The sequence below is a fragment of the Erythrolamprus reginae genome, chromosome 8 (assembly GCF_031021105.1).
Source record: "Erythrolamprus reginae isolate rEryReg1 chromosome 8, rEryReg1.hap1, whole genome shotgun sequence".
In the NCBI taxonomy this organism is placed as follows: domain Eukaryota; kingdom Metazoa; phylum Chordata; class Lepidosauria; order Squamata; family Dipsadidae; genus Erythrolamprus; species Erythrolamprus reginae.
The window spans coordinates 36,996,798-37,017,493 of record NC_091957.1 but is presented as its reverse complement, the minus strand read 5'-3'; the positions used below and the strand labels follow the sequence as shown (position 1 = coordinate 37,017,493).

At 43.8% G+C, this 20,696-nt stretch overlaps 1 protein-coding gene across 3 annotated transcripts in view; it reads left to right on the top strand.

Annotated features, from left to right (window-relative positions):
• Positions 1 to 20,696, top strand: part of LOC139171439 (vascular endothelial growth factor receptor kdr-like) — a 211,897-nt gene that overhangs the window by 110,713 nt on the left and 80,488 nt on the right. For all 3 annotated transcript variants that reach the window (XM_070759672.1, XM_070759673.1, XM_070759674.1), the window contains exon 10: positions 12,636 to 12,786. In XM_070759672.1, coding sequence (XP_070615773.1) covers positions 12,636 to 12,786 — 151 coding nt within the window. The remainder of the gene's footprint in view (positions 1 to 12,635; positions 12,787 to 20,696) is intronic.

Below are 20,696 nucleotides of genomic sequence, written 5' to 3'. Positions count from 1 at the left end.
TGCCATCGGGAGATTCCAGCAACGCCTTTCCCACCTAACCTCTGGGCCTTTGCAGGCCTTAAATTGCAAGGATTATTTGTCACATGTAGAAGCTTCCTGCCTGGGCCACCCATGTGCCCAGCCTGTTCTGGAGACCGTTGGTATTTAATCTGGCAAGAGCTCTTCTCCTCTTGGTTTTCTGTAGAGGCCTCGTGAAGCTCCAAGAGGCAGTCTATTGGTTGGGGGAGGAAATGTTCTTCCTTTACATATTTGCACATCAAGAGCCTCCATGAAATTGGTGGTTTGCAATGTTTGTGTTTTCTTGGAGGAGATTTCTGTTGAGAGCCAGAGCTCCATGGAGCAAGCCTCTTGAAACATTTCAGGGAGAGAGAGAGGGAGCAAAAGGTGATCTTAACAAACAGCTGGCGACTACACAGCCTGGGGAGTCAAGAATGAGAAACGTGGGAGAACATAGTTATTCCGGGCCAAAGTACAAAGCAAGTACAAGGGACTTAAAAATTACTTACAGCGAAGCAAGGAGATTTTTCCTTCTCACCCTAAAACAAATAAACTGAAATTTTATAAAGATCTTTCCAGGGACCTTTTATGCCGTGACAGCATTTCCAACAAAGCTGTCTGTAAAATTTATTAGGCCATTTTATGAAATGGTATAAACTGGTTTTAGCTATTCAGTGGCCTTTTCCAGTTCTTAGGATTGGCTCCAACAAAGCACGACGTTTGGCCCTGAACGTGACAAAATTTTGTCAGAAGGGAAGAGAAAACTTTATTGGCCAAATGTGATTAGACACACAAGGAATTTGTCTCTGGTGCAGAAGCTCTCAGTGTACAAACAGGCAACAAGTGATAAATCATGATCATAATGGTAAAATACAATAATCATAAATCATAATACAACATTAATTAGATACTAAATAAGCAATCAACATAAATCATAAGATACAAACAACTAAGTCATAAGACTACATAAAGAGGCAATGAACAAGCAACGATTAGTATTTCACAGCTAATGTAATAAAATCTGGAAATTACAGGGACAAATTCATTTCTCAGCCCAGAAACAAGAAGTGGTGGGATTCAATTTTTTTTACTACCAGTTCTGTGTGTTTGGCTTGGTGAGCAGGGCAGGGAAAGGATACTGCAAAATCTCAATTTCCTGCCCACTCCAGGGGAAGGATACTGTAAAATCCCCATTCCTTCCTAATGAGTTGGGACTCTGGGGGCAGAGAATAAATGGGGTGGGGGCAACCAGAGGTGGTATTTACCAGTTCTCCAAACTATTCAAAATTTCTGCTACCGACTCTTCAGAGGTGGCCAAAACCTGTTGAGTACTACTTCTGTAAACAGCCCTTTGGAGAGATATAGAAGCTATCTTAATTTTTTGTTTTAAAAAAATTGATCTTAGATTTTCTGATAGTAAAGTTTAGATATTTGACTGAGTGAGGAGGCAGTACACCATTAACATCCAAAGCATGAGATATGACTGGCCAAATGAGTTTTAATTGTCTTTAATTTTTTTTCTTAGCTCTAATTCACTCCTTGCTCTAAATTTAGTATGATTTTTAAAATTCTCTTTTCATAGAGCAATTATTTTCCTTGTTGGAATTTCTCCAATGGTCATTTAAGATTATTAACTTCTGCAATGGACAATTGAACTGAATGAATTTAATGAAACTGAATTGGCTGAATTTCAATTTATATCCAATAGGCTGAGAGAGCAAACACAAAAAATATGTCTGGGTGAACAGCAGGAAATTTTCCTAGTACAAGTAGACAACTTAGGACCACCTGTTTTATTACTGTTGTGAGCTGCCCCAAGTCTTCGGAGAGGGGCAGTATACAAATATAAATAAATAAATGAATGAATGAATGAATGAATGAAGGAAGGAAGGAAGGAAGGAAGGAACGAACGAACGAACAAACAAACAAACAAACAAACAAACAAACAAATAAAAATATTATAATAATAATGATGATGAGCCCAGAATTTCTGTGGCTAAGTGAGACATTTGCTAAGTGAGTTTTGCCACATTTTATGGCCATTCAAATTTGATTTAATTATCCAGTGAGTGAAATTTGTCCATTCGTTCATTTGTCCATTTCCTTAATGGACAAGCTTTAAATATATCAAGAGCAAGAACATTTAGATTTATATACTGCTTCATGGGGCTTTTACAGCCTCTCTAAGCAGTTTACAAAGTCAGCATATCGTCCCCAACAATCTGGGTCCTCCTTTTACCCACCTCGGAAGGATGGAAAGCTGAGTCAACCTTTTAGTAAACATTACTTCTGGTAAAAAAAACACAAGACGTTTACCTGGGGAATTCTGGGAGTTGAATTTGATAGAACATAAAAGTACATGGCTGGAAGTGACCTTCCAGATCTTCTAATCCTTGCTCAAGCAGGAGACCCTAAGAGCAGTGGTTGTAATGCAGCATTGCAGGCTAATTCTGCTGACTGCCATCAGTTCGATTCTGACTGGCTCAATGCTTACTCAGCCTTCCATCTCTCCAAAATCGGCAAAATAAGGACCCAGATTGCTAGGGGCAATATGCTTAAACTACTTAAGGTCTTTTGGTGGGGTGCGTGTGTTAATTTAAAGTTGGCGTTATATATGAACATGGGTAATGCGTGCTTCACATATGTATTTAGTAAAAGCTTTTGTGTGGGTGGGATCAAAAAATAGGAATGGGGACAGGGAGTCACACAGACTTGCAATGCTGGAGAAGAAATTTTATTTTATTTTATTTATTTATTTATTTATTTATTGGATTTGTATGCCGCCCCTCTTCGTAGGCTCGGGGCGGCTAACAACAGTAATAAAAAACAGCATGTAAATCCAATACTAAAACAATTAAAAAACCCTTATTGTAAAACCAAACATACATACATACAAACAAACATACCATGCATAAATTGTAAAGGCCTAGCGGGAAAGAATATCTCAGTTCCCCCATGCCTGACGGCAGAGGTGGGTTTTAAGGACCTTACGAAAGGTGAGGAGGGTGGGGGCAACTCTAATCTCCGGGGGGGAGTTGATTCCAGAGGGCCAGGGCCGCCACAGAGAAGGCTTTTCCCCTGGGCCCCGCCAAACGACATTGTTTAGTTGATGGGATCCGGAGAAGGCCCACTCTGTGGGACCTAACTGGTCGCTGGGATTCATGCAGCAGAAGGCAGTCCCTGAGATAATCTGGTCCGGTGCCATGAAGGGCTTTATAGGTCGTAACCAACACTTTGAATTGTGACCGGACACTGATCGGCAACCAATGCAGACTGCGGAGTGTTGGTGTTACATGGGCATTTTTGGGAAAGCCCATGATTGCTCTCGCAGCTGCATTCTGCATGATCTGAAGTTTCCGAATTCTATTACAGCTATTCTATTTCTCTCCAAATTGCAGTGTATCTGGTAGCTGCTCTTTTCTTTGTGTAAATTCACCCCTATTGCATTATCAGATGACCTACATCTAAGAAAACAAGCTGTGTATCATTATGACACCAGAGGTCAACCTGATATTCGAAGTGGTTCAAGCTTCCAAAGTGATTTAATCAGTTCAGGTCATCTTTCTAAATCTGAATGATGTTTCAGATCAATTACTGAATTGGGCGCATCAAATTAATGGTGCAGTTTGGAAGGCAAAAATATCATTTTGTCAAGACAATTCAGGGCTAAACTAACATACATAATCAACTTGACTTTTTGAATCAATCGGAAACATTGAATTGGAACAAGTCAACCAGTTGGGACTGTCAACAGAATTTCATCAGCTTGGCTCTGAATTTGCTTTGCTGAGCTTGGAATTCAGAGACTGGGCTTGAACTAAATGGCTGGGTGAGACTTCAGAGCAATTAAACTTGCGCATCTAAAAACAAAGCAGGTTATTTGTAGCAATGTGTGACTGGTGTCAACAGAAGCTTCCCTGCCAATTCACCTCTCATTAGTTTTTCCCCCCCAAGGGTGTCATTTTAGTAAGTTCCAGTTCCTTCCAATTAGGTAGGAATGTTTGTCTAGGCGAGACGGAAGCTTTTATTTTTTAAAGAAACAATTTTGTTTTGAAGTCCTTGTCTCATTAAATTCATCACGAGATGCTTAATTTCAAGTGTGACTCAAGTTATATAGAGATTTTGGCATGAGTTTATGGCCACATGTGCCGTTGTGCATACTGAAAAGAAACTGCTTAAAAAACCAGCTTCTTTTGTTCTTTATACAAAGGCAATGAGCTGGAAAGAAAAGAGAAAAACTGTACATTTCAGCGTGGGTCACCTGCAGATCTGACACAATGCCAGGCAGAAACAGTTTTTCAACCCCTTCCACAAATTTGTGATGAGAAGAAAAATTCCCTCCTTCTTTGAAAGGCATTTGAGAGGAATCTTCTATAGAACAGTGTTTCCCAACCTTGGCAACTTGAAGGTATCTGGACTTCAACTCCCAGAATTCCCCAGCCAGCGCTGGCTGGGGAATTCTGGGAGTTGAAGTCCAGATACCTTCAAGTTGCCAAGGTTGGGAAACACTGTTCTATAGCAAATACTCATTCATGGAATGGAATGAAGGCAATTAGAAACAGGGAAGGATTTCTCTACCTGGCAGAGGCAGGAGAACGTGGAGGCCCCTGGAGAAAAGGACATTTTCATCATCGTCATGAGTTGGAAGGGACCTTGGAGGAGCGTTTCTAGTCCACCAGCAGCCTTTGTATAAATTCAGACAAATGGATGTTCTCCATTCTCTTCTTAAAAGCCTCCAGTGTTGGAGCACCCAGAACTTTTGAAGGCAAGCCGTTCCACTGCTTTTATAGAATAGAATAGAATAGAATAGAATTTTATTGGCCAAGTGTGACTGGACACACAAGGAATTTGTCTTGGTGCATATGCTCTCAGCGTACATAAAATAAAATATACATTTGTCAAGAATCATGTGGTATGACACTTAATGATTGTCATAGGGGTCAAATAAGCAATGGAGAAGCAATATTAATAAAAATCTTAGGATATAAGCAACAAGTTATAGTCATACAATCAACATGGGAGGAAATGGGTGAAAGGAGTGATGAGAAAAACTAGTAGAATAGAAGTGCAGATTTAGTAGAAAGTCTGACAGTGTTGAGGGAATTATTTGTTTAGTAGAGTGATGGCGTTCGGAAAAAAACTGTTCTTGTGTCTAGTTGTCTTGGTGTGCAGTGTTCTGTAGTGACGTTTTGAGGGTAGGAGTTGAAACAGTTTGTTTTATTCTCCTCTTACAACAAAGATGTGTTTAACAAAAATCTTCCGATCAAACTTCCATGGATTGGAAGGTGTTTTTCAGAGAGCCAGGGTGTCTCAATGGTTCAGAGATTGGGTTAGGAGCCAAGAGATCCACAATCCAGGCCTCTCCTAGACCAGGAATGTACCTGGGTGACTTTGGACCAGGTTCTGCCTTTTAGCCCTAATCAGCCTCCAACTGAAAAACAAAACTCTTTGCACCAGTAAGCTTGGCTTAAAGAACTAGGTAAGTGCAGTGCAAAACAAGTGGATCCTGCAACAATGTGGGACAAATGCTCAGAAAAACAACATGAAAGGCTGCTTATGCAAATTCTTATGGAAATCCAAGTGGATCAAAAGAGCAACCTCCCTCCCCAACTCTTTGCATTCCAAATCTTGTGAGAAGCATCGATTCAACCCACATTTGAAAGCCACCCCGGGACAACTGCTCATCGTCTGCCCTTTTCTATTCCATGGTTAATAGGTTGAAATTAATCAATTAACTTCTGGAGTGGAGGGTTCTCTCGTGCTGGAGATATTCAAGTAAAGATCAAACAACCATTTGACCAGGGTGATATAAGGTCCCCTGCCTTGGAGAAGGAGTTGGACTGGAAGATCTCCAAGGTCCCTGTCAGCACTAGCGTTCTGTGATGCTATGAAATGGGGCCTTAGGAATAGGACTTCCAAACCTTCCAGGGTATAAATGCTTGATTTAGGTAAAGGTAGCTGTCTCGTCAGGAGATGTGTCAGGCTTAAAAGCAAAAATGACCTGGTGAAGTGTTAATACTAATAATAGTGCCTTGATACGACCACACTTGGAATGCTGCATCCAGGTTTGGTTGCCACAATATAAAAATGATGTTGAGGTTTTAGGAAGAGTGCAGAGAAGAGCAACAAAGATGATTAGGGGACTGGAGGCTAAGGCATATGAAGAATGATTGCAGGAATTGGGTATGTCTAGTTTAACCCAAAAAACTAGGATGGACATGGAAGACTCTTCCAATATCTCAGGGGTTGGCACAAAGAAGAGGGAGTCAAACTATTCTCCAAAGCACCTGGAAGCAGGAGAAGAAGCAACGGACAGAAACTAATTAAGAGAACCAACCTAGAACCAAGGAGAAATTTCCTGACAGAGAGAACAAATCAGTGGAACGACTTGCCTCCAGAAGTTGTGGTTGCTCCAACACTGGACTTTTTAAGGAAGAGATTGGACATCTATTTGTCTGAAATGGTATAGTTTTCTGCTTGAATAGGGTGTTGGACTAGAAGACCTCCAAGGTCCCCTTCAACTCTGTTATTCTATTATTCTCATCTGTTAATCCTTTCAAGGTGAGCTCTTTCTTCTTTCCTGCCTATAGGCAAAACCTGGGGACTGTACTCTTTGCATCAACAATATACTCTGGGAACCGTTAGGGAGGGGTTGTCTTCGCCCTCTTTCTCTGGGCTGAGTTGCCTCTTACTGCACTGGTTTTCACCTCCTCACTGGATTCCACCACCAGACGTGATTTAATCAGACAACTCCATCTATACTCCTCATCCTGGTAAACATCTAAGCCAACTTCTTCAAATGGAAGCCCTTTGGATATGTTGGGACAGAAGAACCATCACGTTGAGAAGTATGTTGACTTGGTGCACAAAGAGTCTTCAGCTGGGAATAGCTGACTTAAAAGAACGGAAAGATTACATTCCTTTCTTCTCTTGAGGTCTTCCACCGCTCTCTACCTTGATGGACTGCCCCGGGGAAAAGGAATGATGATGATTGAGGTCATGAGGTCTTTTTCTGCCGTCAATCTTCTATGTTTCTATGATTTGTTTCACTCAGGGTCATCAAATCAAAGAAGGCCAGAACATTGGGGTGATGTGTCTTAGAGCAGTGTTTCCCAACCTTGGCAACTTGAAGATATTTGGACTTCAACTGCCAGTATTCCCCAGCCAGCATTTGCTGGCTGAGGAATTCTGGGAGTTGAAGTCCAAATATCTTCAAGTTGCCAAGGTTGGGAAACACTGTCTTAGAGGGCAGGGAATTGTCCTTTTTAATTTTTCTTGGAAAAAAGCTGCTTCATGGTGCTTAAGGCTGCTGGGACACCCTCGCAGGAATGAAATGTTGTAGGAAAGGTTGTAGGCCCTAAGAGAGCCAGTTGACCAGTTGGCTCTGGCAGTGATGAACAACTACGTTTGAAGGAGTGTATAGGAAGGAGCAGCAGAGTTCACTCTTAAACATATGGTTAAGATGTGCCAGCTAATGGCACTTCATATTTTTTTTGTAGTAATCTATTCAGGGGTGGAGGACTTTGAAAATGTTCTTTTTTGTGGCAGCCACTATTTAATTGCACATGAGACCGAAGCAGCTAGAAAACTTGGTTGCCATAGTAACCTCTTATTGCAGATTCATTGCCAACAATCTGTTCTCAATAACAATCAATGGAAGAGAACTTTCCTGACCCAAGGACCTTCCTTTCATCGCTCGTTCCTAGACTGTCTTTATAACTTCCTCCATCATCGTGTAGTCGTGCGACTATGTGTGCAAATGTGTGTGTGCGTGTTTAAAGAAAACAGTGTGTCCGATAGCATTATCTCTCCAGGTTAGAGTAAATAATTGCTCTTTTGTTTCTCCAGCAGTGATTACTTTAGTCCCTAATTCATTAGGTCTGATTTCAGGTATCACATAATATTTAACAATGCAATCTACATTTAAAAAATTAATGGGGTAATGAAAAACACATCTGCAATTTGTATATGCCATTGTTTTAATTGAGTGCTAAGTGGAAAAATCCATTATTACAATCAAAGAATTCGGGCATTTATCTCTTCACTCCTGCCACCCAATAGAAAAGATTTTGTCTCTTTGCCAAATATGTTTCATCTCTCCTTCTAAGCTTGTAGTGTTAAGCACTTGGAATGAGATTATCTTGACAAAACCTTCACGTCCCTCCAGACTTGCGAAGGAGGTTGAGATGCAAGAGCAGAGGAAAGGCCTCTCCGAATCAAACTCTCCACCAGGAGATCTCGTACAAGTTCTTTCTTTGTGACATTTTAAGCACGGTTGCTCAAAGATGCATTTTCGGGGTGCAAAGTACAGGCAGTCTTTCACTTACGACCACAACTAAACCCAGAATTTATGTTGCAAAGTAAGAAATTTGTCAAGTGAGTTTTGTCCCATTTTATAACACTTTAAAGCAAATCAATGTAGTAGTTAAATTAATAACATGGCTGTTAAGTGAATCGGACTTCCCCACTGACTTTATTTAGTTACTTATTAGATTTCTTTGCTGCCCTTCTCCCGAGACTCAAGGCGGCTTATAACAAAACATATAACGGAGAGGGGCGGCATACAAATCTAAATAATAAATAAATTAAAAATATATAAAATATTAAAAAATATAAATCCCAGCGACCGATTAGGTCCCACAGAGTGGGCCTTCTCCGGGTCCCGTCAACTAAACAATGTCGGTTGGCGGGCCCCAGGGGAAGAGCCTTCTCTGTGGCAGCACCGGCTCTCTGGAACCAACTCCCCCCAGAGATTAGAACTGCCCCCACTCTTCCTGCCTTCCGTAAACTCCTTAAAACCCACCTTTGCCCTCAGGCATGGGGGAATTGAAACACCTCCCCCGGGCATGTTTAATTTATACATGGTATGCTTGTGTGTGTGTCTGTTAGTATATGGGGTTCTTTTATATCTTTAAATATTTTAAAGTTATTTGGATTATTTATGATTTGTTCTATCTTGTTGTGAGCCGCCCCGAGTCTTCGGAGAGGGGCGGCATACAAATCTAAATAAATAAGTAAGTAAGTAAGTAAGTAAGTAAGTAAGTAAGTAAGTAAGTAAGTAAGTAAGTAAGTAAGTAAGTAAATAAAAAAATAAATAAAAAATAAATAAATAAACAAATAAACAAATAAATAAATAAATAAACAAACAAACAAACAAACAAATAAATAAATAAATAAAATATAAAAAATATAAAAAAGCTCTCCTATATCTCCTATACCTTTCTTCTATTCCTATATTTCTTCTTCTATTCTTTCATTGATATATTTTATTCCTATATCTTCTCTTCTATTCTTTCTTAGATATATTTTACTATGAGTAAATAACCTTCATTATGTATATTTTACTATGTTTATACCCACTAAAACCCTCATTGTGTATTGGACAAAATCAATCAATAAATCAACAACAAATAAATACAAAATATGCAAGAAATCTAACATTTGACATTGTAAAAAGCAACAATTCTGAAAACATGTAAAGAATCTAACTTAATTCATATTCTAAAACCCCAGTTTATTTAAAAACCAATCATCCCCATCCATCCTAACATACATTATGGATTCAATCATAGGCCAGGGTAGATGTTAAAATTCAGTGGCCACAGGCCTGTCGACAGAGGTGCGTTTTTAAGACCTTATGCAAGGCCGGGAAGGTGGGGATAGTACGAATCATTGAGGGGAGCTGATTCCAGATGGCTGGGGCCACCACAGAGAAGGCTCTTCCCCTGGGCCCCACCAGCCTGGCTGACAGGACCCGGAGAAGGCCGACTCTGTGGGACTTGACCGGCACCTGGGATGCATGAGGCAGAAGACGATCCTGTGGGTAATCTGCTCCGATGCCATGTAGGGCTTTATAGGTCATAATCAACACTTTGTATTGTGTTCGAACTTTGCTTGTCAGAAGATCGCAAAATATGAACATGTGACCCTTGGACATTGCAACCATCATAAATATAAATCAATTTGCAAGCATCTGAATTTTGGTCATGCGACCGAGGGGATTCTGCAACGGTGATAAATGTGAAAAATAGTCACAAGTCATTTTTTTTTCAGTGCTGTTGTAATTTCAAAAGGTCCCTAAGTGAACTGTTGCAAGTCGAGGTCTTCCTGTACATGTTTCTTCACTGAGCAGTGGACATTTCTGATCATCGCCTGAAACTCTCAAAAACATTCAGCATTTTTGTCGCTCACAAAATTAACCCTTTTCTTTATTACTAACACCTGCAAAAGAGTTGCTGACAAAGTAGTCCTTGATTTATGTCTGTTCTGTACCATGTTCAATTATATTGGCACTGAAAAATGTAACGTACGACTGGTCCCCTCACTTATAACTGTTGCAAGTTCCGTTAAAGTTCGGGCATTTGGCAACGGGAATGTATTTATGTTGGTTGCAGCATGTCAGGGTCACGTGATCTCCATTTTCAAACTTTCCATCAGGCTTCTGACAAAGTTAACGGGGGAAGTTGGATTCACTTATCTGCTGTTGGGATTCATTTAATGGTCAATTAATGACAGCACTGCTTAGTGATAGAAGTTCAAATTTAGGTTTCTTTTTAAATGACCCTGTGGAAATATTACAAAAAGACTTTTGAGTCACTTGTGTTAATACAGTCCAGATTTGGGGAAAAGAGTATGTACATCACACACACATACAGAAGAGAAAAAGAATGCAGATTATTTTGCATAACAACCCAGCTAAGACATTTTTCAGTGCAGACCAGGTCTGTTCCGATCTGTGCATCTATGTTTCTAATTCAACTCATCTGGAGGGCCAGCACTGTTTTGCATTTGTGCTGTTTAAGGGATGGATATCCTGCTTTATTTTAATTATTGTTTAGTCTGAGTTGTCTGCCTTCTGTCTTGTTTATGTGTTATAATTGCTTTAATTTAGTATTTATGTTATTAGTATGATCATAATAATATCATTAGGATTAGTTTATATTTTGTTATTTATTTAGCGGATGGCGTACCATGGACTAGCAATATATATATTAACATTTCACCTAGTTTATGGAGATTCTCACTCATCCAGGCCATGATTGTCTCAAATGTTGTTGTTTTTTCAAAAACGCAACTGGGCTGTTTTCTCTCTCTCTCTCTTTTTTCCTTGATGAAGAAAGAGAAAAACTTCCTGAAGGGAAAAAAACAGTCTAGCTGCCTTTTGAAGGGAAAAAAGCACCTTTGAGATTTCTCCTAGATTAATAAAATATAATAAAATATAATGTTGCAAAGATCTATGTTCAAATAGCTGTGTTGGCTGGAGAATTCTGGGAGCTGAAGCCTCAAATTTGCCAAGTTTGAAGACCTCTGGCCTAGTCCATATAACAGCCTAACAAAATTATGCTTTGTAAGCTGGCCAGAATTCACCAAGATGGGTGGCTATATTGAATCTAGAGGTTGAGGGTGGTTTTTATTCCAAATCAGTAGCTGCTCAAAAGAGGGCAGGAACCAGTCCTTCAATTTGGGGGGAAGGGAGTTGCAGGTTGTACCCAAACAGAGGCAAAATATTGAAGGTCTTACACAGAAAATACCACCTTATAATCTAGACCAGTGTTTTTCAACCAGTGTGCCATGGCACAGTAGTGTGCCGTGAGACATGGTCAGGTGTGCCGCGAAGCTCAGAGAGAGAAAGAAAGAAAGAAAGAGAAAGAAAGAGAGAGAGAGAAAAAGAGAACAAGAGAGAGAGAGAAAGCAAGAGAGAGAAAGAGAAAGAGAACAAGAGAAAGAAAGCAAGAGAGAGAAAAAGAGAGAAAGAAAGCAAGAGAGAGAGAGAGAAAGGGAGGGAGGGAAAGAGAGAGAGAGAAAGACATAGAGGGAGGGAGGGAGGGAGAAAGAGAGCAAAAAAGAGAGGCAGAAAGAAAGAGGGATGGGGAGAGAAAGAAGGAAGGGAGAGAAAGAGGGAGGGAGAGAGAAATAGAGCGAAAGGAAGAGAGAGAGATAATTTTTTTGTCCAAACTTTTTTTAGCCCCCACCCTCCCCCCGCTCAATGTGCCCCAGGGTTTCGTAAATGTAAAAAATGTGCCGCAGCTCAAAAAAGGTTGAAAATCACTGATCTAGACCAAGGGTGTCTAACCTCGGCAACTTTAAAACCTATGAACTTCAGTTCCTAGAATTCGCTGGGGAATTCTGGGAGTTGAAGCCCACAAGTCTTAAAATCTACATAGATCTTTAAGAAGATCCTTGTTGTCAGCTGTCATCTTACACTTCCTTGTGCTTTGCTACCATGTATTAACACTCTGCCATGCATCCTGGGGAGGGTGCATGGGAAAGGGAAAATAACCTCTGCATTTCCCCAAGATGCTGCCTCAAGGTCACTCAACTGGGAGAAGGCAACCTGCACTTGGACTGACCGTTCTGCAAATGTCTTGCTTGAACCTGATCGGTCATGGGGGCCTCAGCAATGGAAGGAGGTTAAGGGAGGGGAAAGGTGAACTTGGGGATTTTGGCACGTGATGCTCAGTTCTGGCTATGCATGATTGCAACACACTTGACTTCTAATAAAACGATACCTTTCCCAACAAATGGAACCAAGGATCGTTTCTGAATTGTGGCTGGTGTGACATTTGTCTTTTATTGTTTCATATATGCTTAAGATTCCCTTCTCAAAAAAGCTGTGCTATACTTTTCTTCCTCTGCAGAGAGACCTCACATTTATGAAAAGGAGATTGATTTTTCCAATACTGAGCTGGTCACCAAAGGAAGAGACCACACCCTTCAATGCACAGCAAGCGGCTGGCCTCTGCCCACCATACACTGGGAATGGGAGCCCTGCAACCATACAGACAACCAGTAAGTCATCAGATATACCGAGTCTATTTATCTTCTCCATGGCAGATAGCCAGTAAAAGCCAGTAAAAGCCACAATAGTGCATCATGCCATGATTGCACAAGTAGAGTGAATTGCATGGATTGAATCACTCTGGGATGATGTTGCTTGCTCTTTAGAGTTGCTTACATCTTATATTACTCCAAAACAGTGTTTATGGGCTTCACAAGATTTAGAAAATCATATAAGAAATGCTACTTGCTATGTACTGGAGAGAATGTTGAGATTTTATCGAAGTGGGCCAGGCATTCTTGACAATCAAAGACTTTTACAGTATGAAGGAAGTTATAATCCTTCCTCCCTAAGAAAAAAGACCAAAACCTCTCTTTGCCAGCAGTCAACCCCCATATAAGCAGAAATTAACACCAAGGTGAACACTAAGGCAACAATCCAGAAGTAAATAATACCCCAATCAAGGAACTATGGTACAAACCACCTGACAGTAAATAACAGGCTAATCAAGAAACATTCCCACCAACACTGACATTACTAAAGCAAAATAAGAGCAAACTGTACTCCCTTCAAGCACTGATAATGTTACCTAGTGTGTAAGGAAATATCTACAAAAAAACACCAGAGAGCCATCTACTCGGACATTTGCCTTCCATTGCAGAATGGCACCAAGAGCACCAAGAACCTTGCAGTTCTCCTCCTCCTCCTCCTCCTCCTCCTCCTCCTCCTCCTCCTCCTCCTCCTCCTCTTCCTCCTCCTCCCTTCAAACTCCATTCTTGTCTAGTACTGATGATGTTACCTAGTTGGGTCATGAAATGTCTGCAAGAAAACAACCAAGCTCAGGGAGCACCAGGAGCCCCAAAGTTCAGTGCTCAAATAGTCTCTTCTATCAGCTTTAGGGTTTCAGGTAGGGTAGTGTTCCTTCAGCTCTTAAGCTATGGAAGAAACTGTAAAAGACGAAGCGTGAGTCAAAATGATAAGAACTTCATTACACCAGAGAGCCATCTAGTTCGACACTTGTCTTCCATTGCAGAAATTTATCCACCAGCACAACATAAAAAACATTCCATGGGTTGTTCCCCAGTGTTTGGTTAAACATGAAAGTTTCATTTAGCTGTGAAAATAATGAAGTGTATGGATTATGGAATGGAAAACAATGAAGGGTTTCCTGTATGGGTTTGACTTGCTTTTTCCAAACTTCTAGAACTGATGTTACTAAATTCTTCACTGGCCATGGTGAAAATGCCCATAAAGATAGGATAGATTGCATTTGCTGAATTGAGGGGAAGTAATTGAGCAACAAAAGGACATTGTCGAGTGACTGCAAAGCCCTACCTGTTCAATAGAACTTGCCCTCGAACCTTTGGGCTCTACCCATTAAACATCAGAGGTTCCCATTGCCTTAGTCTCACATCAGTTGACCAACGTTTGAGAACTATAGCTAGATTTGAACAACCCCAGCTAATCTGCCTGCGAGGAGTTAAAGTTCTTCCACATAAACAACTTCCAAAAAACATTGACAACCCAGTAGGAAGTCTTGAAGTTCTTTTAAGGATTCCAACTGAAACAGCTGCTTCAAGGGAAATAAACAGGCCCCTGCTGAATGCACCTCATGGAGTCCTCAGCCGGCTCAGAGACCGATTTGACTCTTGAGTTGGGAAGCAAATAACAAGGTCCAAGCAACAGGCAGTGAGTGGTGTTTCAACCTGGTCTCCCAGTTGTCGAGTCCTGCTTTTGATGGCGCTGAAGATGAGAATTCGATCTGAAACAAGACTTTTAGAATAGGGTAGCAAGTTCGCACGTTGGACTTGGATTAGGGGGACCAAAGTATGAACTCCTCATTCAGACACGTGGCAACTGGGAAGCTTTGGTGACTGTTACGTTCTCCTTTATTTATTATTTATTTATTTTATTTATTTATTTATTATTTGGATTTGTATGCCGCCCCTCTCCGAAGACTCGGGGCGGCTCACAACAAGTGAAAAAACAATCCAATACATAATCCAATTAATTAAAATATTAAAAGTTTTTTAAAAAAACCCTATACTAACATACACACATGCAAGCATACCATGTATAAATTCAGCGGGCCCAGGGGGAGATGTTTAGTTTCCCCATGCCTGACGGCAAAGATGGGTTTTGAGAAGTTTACGGAAGGCAGGAAGAGTAGGGGCAGTTCTGATCTCCGGGGGGAGTTGGTTCCAGAGAGTCGGGGCCGCCACAGAGAAGGCTCTCCCCCTGGGGCCCGCCAACCGACATTGTTTAGTTGACGGGACCCGGAGGAGGCCCACTCTGTGGGACCTAATCGGTCGCTGGGATTCGTGCGGCAGAAGGCGGTCTCGGAGGTATTCTGGTCCGATGCCATGAAGGGCTTTAAAGGTCATAACCAACACTTTGAATTGTGACCGGAAACTGATCGGCAGCCAATGCAGACTGCGGACTGATGGTGAAACATGGGCATACCTAGGTAGGCCCATGACTGCTCTCGCAGCTGCATTCTGCACGATCTGAAGTTTCCGAACACTTTTCAAAGGTAGCCCCATGTAGAGAGCATTACAGTAGTCGAACCTCGAGGTGATGAGGGCATGAGTGACTGTGAGCAATGAGTCCCAGTCCAGATAGGGCCGAAACTGGTGCACCAGGCGAACCTGGGCAAACGCCCCCCTCGCCACAGCTGAGAGATGGTTTTCTAATGTGAGCTGTGGATCGAGGAGGATGCCCAAGTTGCGGACCCTCTCTGAGGGGGTCAATAATTCCCCCCCCAGGGTAATGGACGGACAGATGGAATTGTCCTTGGGAAGCAAAACCCGCAGCCACTCCGTCTTATCCAGGTTGAGCTTGAGTCTGTTGACACCCATCCAGGCCCCAACAGCCTCCAGGCACCGGCACATCACTTCCACCGCTTCATTGACTGGGCATGGGGTGGAGATGTAAAGCTGGGTATCATCCGCATATTGATGATACCTCACCCCATGTCCTTGGATGATCTCGCCCAGCGGTTTCATGTAGATGTTGAATAGCAGGGGGGAGAGGACCGACCCCTGAGGCACCCCACAAGGGAGAAACCTAGGAGCCGACCTCTGACCCCCCACTAACACCGACTGTGACCGGCCAGAGAGGTAGGAGGAGAACCACTGGAGAACAGTGCCTCCCACCCCCAACCCCTCCAGCCGGTGCAGAAGGATACCATGGTCGATGGTATCGAAAGCCGCTGAGAGGTCAAGGAGCACCAGGACAGAGGATAAACCCCTGTCCCGGGCCCGCCAGAGATCATCCATCAATGCAACCAAAGCGGTTTCCGTGCTGTAACCGGGCCTGAAACCCGACTGTTGGGGACCTAGATAATCGGCTTCTTCCAAGGACCGCTGGAGTGCCACCACCTTCTCAACAACCTTCCCCATAAAGGGAAGGTTGGAGACTGGACAATAGTTATTAAGTACGGCTGGGTCCAGGGAGGGCTTCTTGAGGAGGGGGTGCACGAACGCTTCTTTATAGAGTGATGGAAAAACTCCCCTCCCCAAGGAAGCGTTGGTAATCTCCTGGGCCCAGCTCCGTGTCACCTCCCTGCTGGCCGAAACCAACCAGGAGGGACACGGATCCAGTAAACAGGTGGCGGAACTCACAGCTCCAATGGCCTTGTCCACTTCATCAGGTGTCACCAGATCAAACTCTTCCCAGACAGGTGGACAAGTACGTGCCCCAGTCACCTCGACTGACTCGTTGTCAGTCGACTCTGTCTTACAATTGGAGTCGAGGTTGGCCCGGATCTGAGCGACTTTATCAGCGAAAAACGTGTTAAAATCCTCGGCACTACTCTGCAAGGGCTCCCCAACTCCCCCCTGGTTAAGAAGGGAGCGGGTCACCCTAAACAGAGTGGCCGGGCGGGATTCCGCTGATGCAATCAAGGCGGCATGGTACGCGCATCTTGCCGCCTTGAGCGCAACTTCGTAAGTCTTAATAAAAGCTCTTACAAGTGTTCGATCGGATTCAGACCTACTCTTCCTCCATCGCTTCTCTAGACGTCTCTTTTGGCGTTTCAACTCCCGGAGCTCCTCGTTGAACCATGGGGCTCTACGGGGTCTAGCGCCGCGGAGAGGTCGCAAAGGCGCAATCCGGTTGAGAGCCTCCGCAGCAGCCGTATTCCAGGCCTCCGCAAGAGACTCCGCCGAACTGTGGACGAGTGTCTCTGGAATAACCCCAAGCGCCGTCTGAAAGCCCTCTGGGTCCATCAGGCGTCTGGGGCGGAACATCTTAATTGGTTCCGCCTCCCTGCGGGGAAGGATTGGAGCCAGGAAGTCAAGCCGTAGTAGGAAATGGTCTGACCATGACAAAGGCAATGTTTCTAAGCCCCTTAGTCTCAGACCATTACTCAATTGCTCGGAAAGGAATACCATGTCAGGTGCGTGCCCTCCCTCGTGAGTCGGACCCTGTACTACTTGAGTCAGGTCCATGGCTGTCATGGTGGCCATGAACTCCTGTGCCAACCCAGAGGTTTCGCCGAGTGACGGCAGGTTGAAATCCCCCAGGACAATAAGTCCGGGGAACTCCACCGCCAACCCGGCTACCTCCTCGAGTAGCACAGGCAGGGCTTTTGACATGCAGCTGGGAGGCAGGTACGTGAGAAATAAGCCCACCTGAACCCCTAAGTCCAACTTCATCAAGAGAGACTCACAACCCGCAATTTCCGGAGCAATGAGTCTACGTAGGCAAAGGCTCTCCCTGGCTATAATAGCCACTCCTCCCCCCCTTCCCTGGGGTCGAGGTTGATGCCATATCTGAAACCCAGCTGGGCAGATTTCAGAGAGAGGAACACCCCCCTCTGGGCCCAGCCAGGTTTCAGTAATACATGCCAGGTCGGCCTCCTCATCCAGGATCAAATCCCGGATGAGGAGAGCTTTATTTACCTGGTCTTTGACCAGCGCAATCCACCATGATCAGCAGAGGTGATCATATAAAGCCAAAGTGGTGGCGGCAACCGCATGATTGGAAGCCCACCATTTTGTGTTATGCATCTTGGCGTATTTATCCTGCCCACCCATAGACACCTGCAACCCAGAAGATTATGGGCAGAGAATTAGAGAGGAGCCTAATATGAATTATGACCTCGATATGTCCTTTCTTCTACTTCAACACAATGACAGTGCATTTCTTCTCTCTCCAAACAGGTTAAAAAATAGATGTAGGGATCTAGTCTGTTAGTTGTAGTGCCATGAATAACATATATAAATCTCTCTAATCATCTCTGATAGTGAACAGTCTTTTGTAATGTCTCCTCCACCCTCCTCTGTGAGCCCAGGATAATAATATCCATATTTCCTCCTCCACTCTAAAAAGAGATACTCCATCTATTATGGAGCTTATAATTCTGGGATTATAAAGATTAGCAGCCTAGGCATTATTATTATTACCCTTTGTGAGTGTGAACAAGTGGAGGCAGCCTGTGTTGCAGTAGGGCAAGAAAAACAGGAGAGAACTGGCAGCGTTTGGATGATTTCTGCTGGGGAGAGAGCAGGTCACAGGAGTTATTGACTCAGAAAGGAGATACGGGGAAAGGCACTATTAGTAGATAGCAATCTGCAAAGTCAAGAAACATTTAGAGAACAGTGTAGCATCTCCTGGACTGCAAGAATTGTGCACCACGCTAAAATATAGAGGTATCTACTATGGAGGCCAACCGGGGGCTACCAACATTGACTTGGACTTAAAGTGGACAACCTCATCTTCTGCACAACACACAACTGATGCAAACAAGATGTAGTGATGGCCCTCTTCAAATGCATGGAGAAGACAGTCAAAAGTCATGATACTCCTGGTAGCCTCCAGAGACAGACACAGCTTTCCCTGGATGTCTCTTGCTTCCAATTAGAGCAAACTGTTGGCTTTCTCAGCTATTTACATGGCACAGGCAGGTATGTTACCTGACATTCTTGTAACTGAAGTGTCATCACTAAGAGGCAGGAAGCAAGAATGCATCATGTGGGGAAGGGACATCTTGTCCTGGACAAAACCTCGCACCCCTTTTTATTATCGTCTATTAGCCATCAAGTTACATCTCATTGGGTATTAGAGAATACACAATCTTATTGGCTAGTTGAAAGCATTTTTGGGCTGTGCAGAGAGTGAATGGCCAATTGATGTTGTTCCTTAAAGCCATTGCCTACATATTCTTGGAATAATACAGAACATATGTCACTCAAAATGGAATGGGAGCTGGTACTTAACTGATATGCCCCTCCTTTCAAAATGCACACCAGCCTTATTGGAGCCTTCAAAATGGCCACTGCCCACACTTTGAGCAATCAAAAGGCTGCCGCTCTTATTGAGGTACAGTGATCCACCGGGTATTGCGATCCCGATCATTGCGAAACGGCTATATGGCGATTTTTCAACCCGGAAGTAAAAACACCATCTGCGCATGCACGCCCTTTTTTCTATGGCCACGCATGTGTAGATGGCGCCGGGCAGATCAGCTGCTGGGCGGCTTCCCTGGGTCTTCCCCCTCTTGCTGGCGGGAGGGCGAGCGGCGGGCATCAGCGAGGAGTTTGCGTGGGCGGCAGGGAAACCCCAGCGCCGCTTCCCAACTGAGTCCTGAAGCCAAACGCGGAAGTTCGCTTCAGGACTCAGCTGGGAAGCGGCGCGAGCGAACGGCGTGGGCGGGCGAAGGGCGGGCGAGCTGCAGCGAGGAGTTTGCGTGGGTGGTGGGGAAACCCCAGCGCCGCTTCCCAGCTGAGTCCCGAAGCCAAACGCGGAAGTTTGCTTCAGGACTCAGCTGGGAAGCGGCGCGAGCGAACGGCGTGGGCGGGCGAAGGGCGGACGAGCGGCGGGCGCGCGGGCAGGCAGGCGGCGGACAAGCGGCGTCCGGACAAGACAAGCGGCGGGCGCGGCAGCAGCGAGGAGTTTGCATGGGCGGCGGGGAAACCCCAATCTTCGGCTCCTCGCTGCTGCGGCAGAAGTAAAAAGACCATCTGCGCATGCGCAGATGGTGTTTTTACTTCCGCAGCGCTACTTCGCAAAAAACCGATCATTGCGAGGGGTCCTGGAACGGAACCCTCGCAATAATCAGGGGACCACTGTATTCCAAATGGACACTGCCCTCACCTTGGGGCAATCAAAATGGCTGCTGCTGTTATTGGGTATTCAAAATGGCTACCACACTGTTGGAACCTTTAAAATAGCCACCATACTGTTTGAGCCTCCAAAATGGCCACTGCCCTTACTTTGAGGCAATCAAAATGGCTGCCGCTCTTATTGGGGTACAGTATTCAAAATGGACACTGCCCTGTTGGATCTTCAAAATGGCCATTGCCCACACTTTGAGGCAATCAAAATGGCTGCCGCTCTTATTGGGGTATTCAAAATGGCCACCACACTGTTGTAGCCTTCAAAATGGCCACTGCTCACACCTTGAGGCAATCAAAATGGCTTGCCTCTCTTATTGGGGTATTCAAAATGGCCACTGCCCTCACCTTGGGGCAATCAAAATGGCTGCCGCTATTATTGGGTATTCAAAATGGCTACCGCACTGTTGGAGCATTCAAAATGGCCACTGCCCTCACTTTGAGGTAATCAAAAAGGATGCCACCCTTATTGGGGCAATCAAAGTGGCTAGCTACTAGCTGCTAGCCTGGCAATTGGCTTCAAAATGGCTGCTGCCAGTTGAAAATGGCAAATAAAATATGGCCATGCCTTGGTTGCCTCAAGATGGCTGTTGCCCTTGCAAGGGCATTCAATATGGCTGCCGCTGACCTCAATGCAATCTTTGATATATTTTACTTCGAGTGTATCCATTGTGTATTATTGTTTATTGGACAAAATAAACAAACAAACAAATAAAAATAAATAAAAGATGGCCTCTGTTCCTTCAGAAGCCTCTGCAAAGGTGAAGATCAGCAGTGTTGAGGTAATCACCAAAAGGGCAGGC